General features: G+C 39.9%; 1 protein-coding gene across 5 annotated transcripts in view; it reads left to right on the forward strand.

Moving 5' to 3' along the window:
* LOC123980592 (adhesion G protein-coupled receptor L3-like) overlaps positions 1–14,094 on the forward strand; it is a 226,187-nt gene that overhangs the window by 84,727 nt on the left and 127,366 nt on the right. For all 5 annotated transcript variants that reach the window (XM_046065053.1, XM_046065054.1, XM_046065055.1 and 2 more), the window contains exon 4: positions 3,100–3,313. In XM_046065053.1, the coding sequence (XP_045921009.1) occupies positions 3,100–3,313 (214 nt within the window). The remainder of the gene's footprint in view (positions 1–3,099; positions 3,314–14,094) is intronic.

Below are 14,094 nucleotides of genomic sequence, written 5' to 3' on the forward strand. Positions count from 1 at the left end.
ACATTAGGGGATTGCTGGTGCCCATGTTGACGGCGTCGTGCTCACTTCTCTGTCATGTTTTAATGCTTCTTTTGGGAACCGCTGGCATGAATTGAGCCCTTGCCTTTTTAAATGGATACAAGGCTTAAGAGAATTATTAAGTTTTTTTAATATAGAAAATCATAGAGGTCAAATTAATCAAGAATCATCAAAAAAGGTTGTATTATCTAAACTATTTAACAGGGCTTTTGTGCTTTTTCACCCTCTGCACTTTGGGTGGCCGCTCTCTAAACACCGAAACCACACACAAAAGCATCAAGATCAATAATCAAAGCAAGATTGGTCTTTTTCATTATTCTTTTGTCATCTATCTAAGTGCTCCTGTCTAAGTCAATCTGTGGTTTTTTTTTTGTTTGTTTTTTTATTATTCTCTGCGGTTCTCTTTTCAGTTTCAAAGAAGTTTGGTGTGATCCAGACCAGCACTTTTTTAGAGGGTGGAATAAATCTTCCCATTAAGAGGAAGATAATTGATGGCTTTCATCACCAGAATGAATACAATTATTTCAATTTGATGTTTCAATGGCAAGTGCACTTTCCTCTGTTGGCGTTTGAATGATTTATGAGACAAAATGAAGTGACACAATAATCAGGGGCTTCTTTTGTTGTTTCTCCTCAAAGTGTGTCTTTGTTTTTTGTCACGTTTTTTGTTTATTGTCAGGTAAAGATTGGAAGTGGGACCTGAAAAATGGTAGATTGGATACCCTTGTAAAAATGCACTGTACTTATGCCTGTGACATACCATGATACCAAATGTCCCTCTGTGATGGGTATTTTGTATCGTGTGAAATATCTGAAAACCACGTCACACACATGTCATGTAAAATTATCACATGTGAAATGTGTTTCATGTGTACTAAATTCCTATGCGCTAGATGTACCTGCAGGGAATGTTTTATTTTATTTAAGTGTACTGTTTTTTGTGTCAGACAATGCTTAGTGAAACATTTACTTGGTTATGTAAAGGTTTAGGAATATCTAAAAACATTCCCTAACTAGGGCTGGGCGATATGGCCAAAAATGTTATCACAATGAAATAATGCATAGCATTTGATAACAATAATTATCACGATAAATGTCAAATTATTATTTATTAAGTTTAAAGGCTGATTTTTTTTTGCTGATTAAAAGCTGAAGAAACCAGGTGGTTAACTGTGGTTTCTTGCCACCAGATAACATGTAAGTGCAAATTCACTCTCCTTTTAGTTCTGTTTTGCTCTACACCAAAGCGTAGCAACTAAATGTGAAACTAACTTCACCAGCTATTTGCGAACATTTTTAATTTAATCTGTTTTTGTTAGAGACATCACTGAGACAAAATCTTAACAAATGGGTCTTAACACATGGTCTAATTTGTGTCAGTTTAGTGGTCCTTGACGTGAAAAAGATTGAGAACCACTGTTTTAGCATACCCCTTTAATGCACCTAGAAGTACAACAAGACATCACATCAAGTTAGAGTAAGTTGTGCCGACATTGTTGCGCCTATTGTTTTAAGGTATGTAATTAACTGTGACTGGCCAGTCTAAGTGGGATAAGAGAACCAGGATGAGCTGGCACAGATAAATAATGCCATGTGAGTCAACACGATGCAGCAACAAAGACAAATGTAACTTCTGTTGCAAAATAGTCATTATTAGAGCTTCAAGAGGAAACATGAGCAGTTTTTTCCCCCATCACCTTAATCACAACCATGTCATATAATACGATGATTGCAACGACAGCAAATGCTCCAAGCTCCTCTTACTAGCTTTTTTTGTTGTTGGAGCTTGAGCGTTGGAGTCTGAAGTCACGTGATAACAAATGGTCATTCCATTGAGATGTGGTTGAAAGTTTGATCTAAAGTCACACATGCTGATCCTTTAAGGTGTGTGCACACTTTTATTTAAAAAAAAAAAAAGTTTATATTTGTTGTTTATATATTTATTGCTAGCTAGGTAAATGTGACTATTACTCATGATATTGATTTCAGGTGATATCATCACCTAGCCCTATTATGACATGTGGAAACACTCTGTGCCTTTATTTTTTCTCTCTCTCTCTCTGTCTCTCTCTTCCTGTCCGTTCTCCCTGATGAATGTCTGTGCTGCACGTCGTCTAGCAGTGGCTCTTGCCTGAGAGGATGTTTATAAAAATCTATAACCGCCGCAGTCACTCCTACAGTCACTCAGTCCAATGTTTACGTTTCTCGCTCATTTTTTATTCTCGCTGTAAACACACAACTCTCGCAGTCTGCTACTCACATGCTGCGTGTGAGTGGCCGCAGACGTGTGTGGGCGTGCGTGCGTGCGTGCGTGTGCCTTTGTCAGGGAGAGGGAAAACAGCAACCTCCGAACTGCCACCGCTCGGCCCCTCTAGCCCTCCTGGCCATTCTGGCTCTGTGGTAAACAGCAGATTTTTGCCAAACAGACTCTCGGCTTTGGCTTGAGGCGCCAAGCACCTTTTGACCCTCGGCTTCCTGCCCAAGTGTAGCTTAACTGAAGTGCATTGTGTCACCTTAAAAGACAATGCATAAAGCAGCTCTTACCATTTATAGGTTCTAGTCTGGAGGGAAATTGTAACAATTTACACAAGACGCACTCTGCTTTGCTTTCTTTGTCTCAGCCTTTCTGTCTCTAATTTCTCAGTTGAATGCCCATGTAATGAATGTTTATTTTCGCACTGCCAAATGCAAACACCGTGTCTACTTCCTTATGTTTGATCTGTGTCAATCTCACACTCTCTCTTTCCACAACTCCTGACCTCTCGAGGGCCCCTGTGGTATTGCTCATCCTCCCACTCCAAACAACCGGCGTCCTGTCCGCCCACACTCTCTAGACCGTGGTGGACAGCCTCTTCTCATATGTCTCTGTGTCCGACCTTTTGATTGCAGGTCCTCCCATCTGTTCTTGTATTTTCCTGTAGGAAAACACAGATTTTTCAGGCCTCGGCAAACCCTAACCGCGGGATGTTGTTTTCACACTCAAGTGCAGAGAAATCCTTTAACTAAAGTAGAAAAGGAAGGAATCAGAATAACTCATACTTACATCTCGCTTCTTCTTTTTTTTTTTACCTCCCTCTGCAGCCTTCAGTCGAGCACCCATCCCCATGGCGGTGGTGAGGAGGGAGCTGTCGTGCGAGAGCTACCCCATCGAGCTGCGCTGCCCGGGAACAGACGTCATCATGATTGAGAGTGCCAACTATGGCCGCACTGATGACAAGATCTGTGACGCAGACCCAGCTCAGATGGAGAACACGCGGTGTTACCTGCCAGATGCGTACAAGATCATGTCTCAAAGGTATGTACACATTTGCTTGACTTATTTTGACAGATTTGTATGAATTTTGATAAATGGTAGACTGCAGTTAGTAGCCCAGCACGGATGTTGACGGCACATCTAGTTTCCACACATACATACAAAAAAAATGGTTTTACCAGGGAATCTGTGTATCCCTAAAAAGTGTAAATGTCATTTTAAAGTTAAAGCCACTATAAATATAATATAAAACCACTTGCCTTTCTCATTTTATTGTATGATTTGCCCGGTTCTCCAGAATACCACCTCCTATCGAGAGTTTCTTTTTTAGGAAGTAAAAAAATCATTTACAGATGATTGTGAGCTAAATACAGCCACAGGGTTCTTGGAGGAAGAAGCAAAGTCTTTTTCTATCTCTGTTTGGTATTAGCTAGATTCTGTCCCTGTTTTTATATGCGGTGATGCAAAGGCCAATATGTGACAGATATCAACTGAGATTATGAGAGGAGCGGACTTTCTAAGACTAGTGGCTGCTGTAGGTTTTATGAACCTTCAAGATGGAGCGGAACATTAATAGAAATATCTCCAGAACTGCTGAGGCTAACATTAACAACCAAATAAGTTTTACTGAGCAGACAAAAAAGAGACGGGGAGAAGTCGTATTGAAAGAAAGAGAGAGAGAGACAATGGGGAAAGCAACAGAGCGCCTTTGTAGTTACATTTATCTAAGAGGGAGAGAGCTGTGTGTGTGCAGTGTCCTCAGTGGTGATGTTCAGCTTTATATTTTGCTATGGTGCGACCTTATTTTCCGACCTTGTAGCGTGATGAACAATATGCTGGCAGTTTAATAGCAGACAATCAGCGAAAGCTTTCTCTATGTGTGAGATGCAGTGAGAATTCTTTGGATGTAATTATTCGTGCAATGTAAACCTGGAGCGTTATTTAATATCTATAAAGTGTACGTCTTCGGTTAGTTGAGACATCAGCGATTTAACAGGAGTGGTCAAGTGTTCAAATTTCATAGATTAATAAATGTGTGACATAAGCATGTTAAGCTTTTATTTTTGGATGCTTCCATCTAGTAAATGTGTCCAATCAATTAGGCAAAGTGAAATGGGTGATTGTGTTTATGAGTGGTAATTTCAAGTGATGTAGCTGATAGCAGCATGTTCACCTGGATTTGGAGGAAAATTTTAATTTCTGAGGTCTTTTATGAATACATAAAATGTGTTCAGTTCGATTTTGGTATATACCTAGGGTTTAAACAGGATTTGCAATGTATTTTCTTTCATATTTATAGGTGTTTCACATTGACACATGACATGTAATAAAAATGGGCCCCCATTCAAAATAATGTAAGATAGATATTTTGCGTGTGTGAATGTTGATTTTAATTTAATTTTGCTTGTGAGTGTAGCTGTGTGTATACACACAGCTACACTCACAAGCAAAATTGAATTAATGCTCCAGTGTTTGTTTAAAAAAAAAAAATCACAAAAATAGCCCATCTTCACTTTATGAGAGATGCTGTAATTCACAACTGAGGTTTGCTGATATTGAATTAAATGCGGCTCTCCATGAGACATGTTTTTCTTCATGAAACAACTGTATTTATTGATCTCACTTCAAAGAGCATATGGAAATATAATGGCTTTGTGGAAAAATGGTACACAGTATCACACACCTCAGAGATCTGCAGAGATATGCAGAAAGTAGAAAAACACAAGGCCATTTTTATACAGTCATCAAATTTAATACAATAGCCCTCCTTTAGTAACATATCGCTGTTATGGATTAATTGGGTCAAAAATCCCAGTAAACCATAAACCTTGCCATACCTGGCTGGTAATCAATATTAGTCATAATTTTGCTCTGACGCAAATCAATGTTCATTTGAAATTATATGAATGCATTATCTGTTATTTGTCAAAATAAAAATGTGCTTGATGGGCTTTGCTACGATACGTGAGTCTTGTTTTCAGAGTTACGACCCTGTTGTGCAGAAGCCCGGGACATGGAGACCTATTTGTCACGGCAGACAGAGTGTAATCTTACCGTGCTTTGGCTTTTGCAGTAAAATAGATTGCTAACATTAGCTTAACATACACCACGTCTGGATTCAAGAAAATGTAGAGCTCATGGTGAGGTCGGAGTGAATATACAGTGTATATATACAGTGTATATATGTGTGTGTGTGTATATATATATATATATGTATATATATATAGTCCATCTTAGCTCTTTTGTTGACTTATTGCAGCACTTAGAAGGGATAGACTTGATCTAAATTGGTACTCTGCGTTAACATTTGTCTACCTCTCTTTATGTCCAAAGCTTTAGTTCCACATTGGACAGACCCCTTTGAGAATTCTAATGGACCTTTGGGCAATTGCTCTTGGCTTTTAAGTTTGGTGCCATGGAGTTCAGATAATCAGCTGTGTGAAAAGCAGCTGATGGTAAAAAGAGGCAGTTTGAAACATGTTGTCGGATAATTGATGCACCCTGTAGCTCCCTTGTTCTCCAGCCGCCCACTCAGACTGAAAATCCCTGCAGGAATGAATCAACGGGTCCTGCTACTGTTAAGAACACAAAACTAACATAAAGTACCAGGGAAAAGCAAATCTTTTTAGCATCTCGTTGCTTCCCGTGGGCGTTTCAATGATGCTAAAAGGTAACCACAACCCAATTCAGAGCCAGAGCACTTTGTCTTGGGAGAGGAAGTTGCTAAGTGGATGAAAGGTGTAAGGTGGTATGAATTGAGAATGGGGTGGTGGGGGAGGATTCAGTGACACTTGTGGCTATAGCGACACGGCTAAATATTAGCATTCGGTGATTATCACAGCAAATGAACTCCACCCCGACTATTTCATTGTTGAGCTGTCAGAGCTGTTGCTAAGCACCTGGGGCTAAGCTCATTATGGCTAAGAAGAAAACGAGAACAAAACAGAAACAACTAATTTGAACGGAGAAGGTCTTCAAAGACTTGTGATAAGGCCAAGGTTAAAGAGAATAGAGTTTTGACCTGACATATTTGGTTTTTCGGTGTATGCTGTATGATTTGTTATTCTTAATTTTATCACCGCAGATAATTCCTTGTTTTCTTCAGCAGCTTGTCTGCTTTACAAGCTCCAAGGAGTCAATATCAGCAGTGACGCAAGCGCACTCTTTCATTAATATTTAATCTGTATACCCCTCCCTTGTCTCATACTTTCCTTCTCCTTTCTCCCCCTCTCTCCTGACGATGCAGTATGTGCATGCACACTATAAGCCAATCACTGGAAACAACCCAAACAATGTAATAGTGTGATTAAAGCATTTACATGGTTCGCAGTAACCTGATTTCCCCAATAATTGTGGTTTCTATGGGTTGTTTGGTTACCCGGCTAATGTCTGGAAGGATGTGTTGCAGACTGCAGAAAACAAAAGGGAGAAAACAGACTGATCATTAATGTTATTTGTTCTTTGTTGTGTTTTTTTTTATATAGATACACTTAATGCCACTGTTTGTGTATAGACACTACGAATCAATACTGCATTTTAGGGTTGATACCAACATTGATATATGAGGAAAAAACAGAACAACAAAAACAACAGTAACAAATCGTCTTATATCCGACATACAAATATGAATATATTTGGCATAAGCTAATATTGACCAATGTTATTCGCCCAGTTGATTTATTGGTCAGACTCTAAAGCCTAGTTCACACTACACGATTTTTAGCGCGATTTGCATCTTGGTGAGCTCGGCGTCCGCCAGGCTGTGATCGGGGGTAAATCAGCGGTCGATCGGCGGTCGACAGTGTGTGAACTACACAACGACGCATCAAAACGTCAGCTCGTGTAGTGTGTGACCCCCTGTTACCGATCAGTCACGTAGTGTGAATGCCACAGCAACTTCAAGACTCCCCTCACAAGACGGCAAGTTGTGTAGTGGGAACAGCACAGCCATCGTTATTTATTTCGAGTTTAAAGGCTGGTCTTTGCTCCTGAGGGAAAGTTGAAGAAACCCGATGTTTAATTGTGGTTTAAACTCTTCTTTATGGTCAACACTTGAGGCCAAACAGTGGATCACTTCAAATCTGAGGAAGATTTATGATAAAATCTTTGTCAACAAATATGCATATGTAAAATTAATTAAAATCTTTTTTTTTTATTATTATTATTAAGGAAATTTTAAGCTGTGTCCCATTTCTATACTTCATACTAATTCTAAGCAGGTTCCAATTACACACACTAAAAATCACTTGATGATTTTTACATTACACAAAGGAAATGGAGGCCCAACTCACAGCTGCAAATAAATACATACATTAGTAGTATTGGCTCCTGAAAGATCTTAGTGCTTCTGTGTGTAGTTGCATTCAAATTCTAAAGTTGCAGTTTGATTGATGTCTGGCAGAGACTTATTATTTCCTGATTGTATAAAATGCTAAAATGTTGATTTCTTGGATTCTTACTGCTACAGCATCCTTTATACTGGGTGCAGTATGGAATTTGGGGCACAGCAGAGTCAGTAAAAAGACTGGTGACTAATCTGATCATGTTTACTCCAATTCCAATCCTAATTATTATTGTTAAAAAAGATAACTGGTTAAGTTGTAATAATCTGAGAATTACCTTAAAGTCTAATTAACATGCCTGTGAATGCATTGATAGTATTCTCCTCTTGTGGGACTTTGTCCCCCTTCCCCCCCGTAGCTGTGTACCACCTGCCTCTCCTGCTGGCACCGGTTAAGTCGCGGTGACTGGCAAGGGTGGTAGTTAGCATTCACATCCCGTCTGAAGATGAGCCGCACTGCTGCCGGCTTAGTCTGTGTGCCAGCCTCGCATCCATCACCGGCAAATGCCCAGCCATGTCACCGGCTCTCGCGAGCTGTCAATATATATTTAGGTAGCTCAATCCCCCTGCTCCCCCAGCCATTAGGAGAGCTCTATTGATATTCAGCTTTCATCAAACCCAAGTTCTACCTTTTCCAGTTTAGCCCACTTATAAACGTGTATACTGGGCAAGGTGTTTGGTTCCATTACAGTATTTTAAGTGAGAGCTAATGGTATCTCACTGATAGCACACCACTGAGCTTGTGAGTGCTGTAATGCATCTCAAAATGAAGGTTGTCTCCCATCATGCTGTGACAGGATGAAATGAATAGGTCTCTTTCATTAGCCGTTCCTCCCTTTTGTGCTGTTAACATCATGGCTGTTTAGAATCCACAGCCTCCGGATAAACATGTCACCTATAGGTGGTGGTGTGTTGCACTCTAGATGGAGGCTAATGATTCTGTAATTGAAACATGCTACCAAGGATTTATTTTAGCACACCTTTATCCATTTGCATAGCGTGTGCAAACATACAGCAGCCTGTGATTTGTGTGGGATATTTTTGGAGCATATTGTTTGGAAGCTGCTGAATCTGCCTCGCGCCTAAACATGTATAGATCTAGTGCTGTTCTCCCGCTGGAGAGGACATGCACTTGTGCTATCAAACAACAGTGACCCAGTGTCTCTCCCTTTTTTTGTGTTCCCTTTTTCCTTTCCCCAAGGCGGTGTGGCCTTCACGGCCAGTAATTACAGGCTATATCAAAGCTATATATCACCTGATATCTCAGTAGACCTCAGCAGGCACCTTAAGGGACAGCTGATAGTATTGTGGCAGGCTTGTGCACGACCCCTGAAGGAGAAAAGCAGGTCAGGAAGGAGCGACCCCATCCTCCCACCAAACGCATACAACAAAACACACATATACACATTCTTCTCCATATCTGTCCAGACGCTCCTTCTCTGTCTTTTGTATCACTTTAATTGTTTCCCCCGCAGTTGTGTCATCACACGTGTCATTTCAGGGAACAAAGAGGAACAAAACGCATTTTTGTCTACTAGCATTTTGTGTTAATGCATATGACACTAATGATGAAGGTTAATAGAAATCACAGCTTGATTAGTCTCTTGCGGATGATAAAACTAAATGAGCGCAACTTGTGATTTGAACCTGCTGGTCTTGTGACAGTTGACATTTGACAACCTTCCTGTTAATGACATTTATGTGGGACATAAATGCTTCCAGGCCATTATTTACTTCACCACAGTCAGGCTGGAATGCATGAGACAAATGGCTCCTCTCCCGTCGGATGAAAATGTGCTGACAGAGGGACAAGAATGATTGAGGGATAAGAAGAGGAAAGCAGATGGGAGGATCCTTCCTCCTTTGCTGATGATCTTCCCCATACGTTCCAGTTCTCATTATCCCTGGCTTTTGACCTTATTTCAGAGTTGAAGGATTTGATGAGATATTTGTTTGAGCAGGAGAGTGGGATTAACGGAAGAATCCCCTTCGGTTCTTTTGCCCATCTTCATTTAAGTCCCCTCATCTCAAGCAGGATGGTGTGGGTGTAGGTTTTCTGGGGGAGAAAAGACAAATTCTGAGGGCTATGCATTTCCCCATTGCCAAAAGGCATGGAAATCAAGATGAGGATAATATATACACTTTTAATTACATTTTACAAGTATGTAATAAAAGTTACAATTTCTACTAACTTAAAAAAATATATTGTTTATTATTGAAAATTATTCTTTAAGCATCAAAGGAAAAATACTCAATATTAATACAAAATGTATTTCCCAACATCTTAAAACACAAGCGCATGGCTACCTGTCCTCACTTTCCCTCAACTATGAGGGTGGTTGGGCTTACATGAGAGTGTGACCATCTGCATTTTCTGGCTTATTGTGTCTTCAGTATGTCATTTTATATAATATTATGTATGATATATTAATATATTTATACATTTGACCTACATTGAAGAACGGGAAGAACAAACCTTTGATCATAGTGTACAGACAGGATCAAAAATGAAATTATTGCCTCACAGTATGTCGTCATAAAAAGTCATCTGGCTGTTTGCATGTACTCAAATAAAGCAATGGTTGCTAATAATGATGATCCTTGGTGATTTATCATTTTGTATTTAAAAAAAATCATATCATCCCGTAATTAATGTAGTTTTTGAGTATTCGAAGGTGCACTCCACTGTTTTCTCATCACAAGGGGTACAACCCAGCTTGTGAAAACAATTTTGTAATGTCTTCTGTGACTCTGGAGGGAGATTTTCAAAGTTTTAAAAAATAACAAAAAAGATGATATCAAGTTGCATTATGGAAATTGTAGGATCCAGTGTTTTTGGAGCTTGACCCAAATAAAAGGCAGGCTATTTAGGGCTTTGGTGGTTCAACTGTGACCTTTTTTAAATGCGTTCCCAAGCTTTAAAATGGTCGTCAACTATTCGTTGTCATTTTTTTGTAGCCTAAATGCCGTGTTTTGTTTCTTAATGCATCAAAGAAAGCTGAAATGCATGCATATTCATATACTAGCCTTACGTGCTTAGTATAGCCTTTAATATAAGCAAATAGACAGCTGCTGTTGTCATTAAGAGAGCGCTTATAATGCTGAGCAGATGTGAGAGTACCATCAGTGTCAAAGCCCTATCAGAATTGGCCCCCCTTGTTTAAAGTCGAGGTCTGCGTAAGCATTTAACACTCCAAACAATGAGATGTCAGATGAATTAATGCGTGACTTCAATGTCGGAAGTGCAAATATCGCACAGGTGCTGCTTTAAATTGAAGGTTCTATTAGGAAGTTGGTAATAAAAGGGACTCTGTAGTACTTAATTCTATGAAGTCATTCACTGCTGCTGCCATTTTTTGGGATTTGATTCCTATAGGGCATCTCAAACTAGTAGAAGAATTCAAAGTATACATATGAGTGTGTATACTTCGTTTCCATCATGCACTTAACAGCGTATTAGATTATATTGATTGCATATTTTGCATCAATCACTCAACAGAGTTTCTGTGAGGTCTGTGAATACAAGCCTTTTCCACCAGCATCTCTCTATTTATGGAGGAGTCATTGGTTTGCCTTGCTTACTCTTGGTTGGAGACTGTTTTTCTATGATGCAATTATGTGTTGAGCACCTGACAATTACAGAACAAAAACATGACCGATGAGCGCAGTGGGGGACAACTGCCTGTTGTAATAGTATGAACAAATAGAGAATGGTGGGTGGTTTTGCAGCCAGCGTTAATATGCAAAAGGGTATTGATGAAAACTCTGACAGACAAAGAAGATAAAGACTCCTTTTTTGCTATAAAGCAAACATGTGAAGTAATAAACACATTTGGAAGTTCTTTGGATTACTGTAGGAATTTAAACCGCCTTTCCATCTGTGCATGTTTGCCTCCTGACCTTACATAACCCTCTTTCCATAAAGACTTTTAAAATCAGAGCGGTTTATTTCTTCCATTTCTTCTATTTCCCTGCGTTGGATGACATCACCTGGCATTCATTATCCTGTCTCATTTTTCAGCCCCTTCCTGCCTCCATCCCTACTCCAATCCTCTTTGATAAGAACCTGCCGCATTCAATTTCGGCCAATTAAATGCTGTAAATTTCAAGCTGGCAGCCTATCCAGTCAGCCCGGGTCTCCAGACGTGGCCATACAAGACTCGGTGGTGATTAGACGGGAAAAGGGAGCCCGGGTTGGCAAATGGAAAATGTTTAAGGACATCTCCCCATAGGAAGCGGATTGGTATCTCTCAGGAGAGAGAGAGGAGCGGATGGACTCGGACAAAGCCAGTGGTTTGAATCGACCGTAACGGTGTCCATTTTAGGATTCTTTGCTGAATGCCCCATAGACTTTGTTATGCCCCTGTAAGTTGAGCACTTTGCCAACTAATCCAGAAGTTTGGGAGTTTTCAAAAAAAAAAAATAATAATAATAATTCTCAGGCCCCTTCATATTACCCTCAGGAGAGGCCTCTGACTGGTCACAGTTTCCTTTTGGTGTCATTTTAATAGCTGGCACAGTGGTGGCTCACTAAACATGGGGTTTAGGCTCAGTCCATTTGTCAGCTAGGGGAGTGGGTTTCACTTGGGTGACTGCAAACAGTAAAGAAAGGGCTAATTCAGACAGGAGCAGGTGGTTAGTCAGTGCAGGGAGCCTACAAGGCTTTTTCATTCCTCTATCTGATATTTGCCCTTCTCCGCGCTCCATAGTCTTTCCTCCTTGTTCTTCGAGGTTTTTTGCTTTTCTTGTTTTAATTGGCAGGTGGGAGTAGGCAACATACACATTTGATGTCTACAGCTCTATCTCTTCCTTCTGCCCTGAAGCGCTGGATCCACTTCCCCCACCGCTCCAACACAGAGAGGGCATGCAACTTCTTCTGACCTTTAATAAGTTTCCTCGCTGTTCATCATCTCTCCCCAAAGATAAAAACAACATCCTTTCATGCTGATTCATGGCTCATTTTTTTGTAATGAGTTCCAAAACTTCTTGCGGCTCTTTCATCCCTTCAGTCTGCAAGTGTCGATACACAGCACATTCACTGACGCTCTGATTTAGAAGAAGCCAACGTACGGCAGACATTCTCCAACAAGAACTCACATTTAGAAGCTCATTTTTCATTTCATTTCATTTACTCATTTTATATGATTACTACAAGAAATTTTGTAAAAATTAATGATTGTGTCTAAGTATTGGCTGACAACAACCAGCACCAGACTGCTACAGAATAATCACTCAGTAAATGCTATCTGCACCTATAGTAACTTGGAAACCTCCCATTTTAAGCGTTAGAAACTGAGATGGTGAGGGACGCATTTTTGGTCATACAGTTCAAATTGAAAACTTTTGAAAACATTTAAAAAGTTATCTTGTTTCTTCAAAGTGTTTGTTGCCACCAGTCTTTTCTCTATATCCTCATCCAAAAACCCTGGGTTGCCATAGGCAACAGCTGCGTGAGTCATCACCTTCCTTTCAACTTGTCTGACGAAATCAGCATTGCATTCATAATTGCTGAAATGAATTTTAAATGGCAGTATAATGTTATGCAGCAGAATTAAGATTGTAATAGTGTTGATAAAAGTTGATAGGGGTGAGCAGACAATTTATCTTTTGAGGAGGAAAAAAAAAGGACAACTCTCTCTGGGTTGTCATGTAAACAGGATTATTGTGGGGAATTGTCTGTTCGTGCAATCATATAAACGGCTTTAAAAAACTGCTTCAGTCTTAGTTTTGGCAGCGGTGGCGTTATCGTTGCATATAAAAGTAAGCGTATCTAATTGAATCCAACCTTATTAATCACTTAAGTGAAACAAAGGCAAACATCAAAATAATGTAATGCATAATTAATTTCATTTTACTACAGAGTCAGGGTTCAATTGAGGATCCTTGTGTTGCCAAATACATATAATAACTTTTACTATCTCTACAAACACAAAGGCACATTACGTGCCTATGTATTTGCACCTTGACACTTTAAACCTCCCAGACAACAAAATAATTTTCCCACCGCACTTTGCTCGCTACTGGGGGAACCATTTCTGTCAATCACTACGTTGTTTGGCAGAGCAGTTTAAAATGCATGAGATCACTAATGTGTCTGGCTGGGAAGATCATGATTACTCACCTCACTTGGATTCGTCTTCATCATTTGCTGCTGACGTTGGGACATTGGCTCATCTCTTAACACCGTTTAGCTTTTTGGTCCCACAATAAGAGGGTGCAGCTTTCTAGTTTGTCGCTGCTGTAATACAGCTCTAGATTCCCAGCATTTGTCATGGATATTTATATTTAAAAAGATTGCTCCGTGTGTTTATTTTGTTAGTTTTTTTGTGTCTATGTGAAGGGTGATGGTTGTCATCTGTCTTGGTTGCAGTTGAACAGTTCTTGAAAGTGACTCATCTTGAGTTTTGGCTGCGCTGAGGTAGTCCCACTGAAACAATGGATGGCTCAAACTGCTTAGCTGGGGAAGCCCCCCCCCCCCGGT

This window comes from Micropterus dolomieu, linkage group LG12, assembly GCF_021292245.1.
Source record: "Micropterus dolomieu isolate WLL.071019.BEF.003 ecotype Adirondacks linkage group LG12, ASM2129224v1, whole genome shotgun sequence".
Taxonomy (NCBI): domain Eukaryota; kingdom Metazoa; phylum Chordata; class Actinopteri; order Centrarchiformes; family Centrarchidae; genus Micropterus; species Micropterus dolomieu.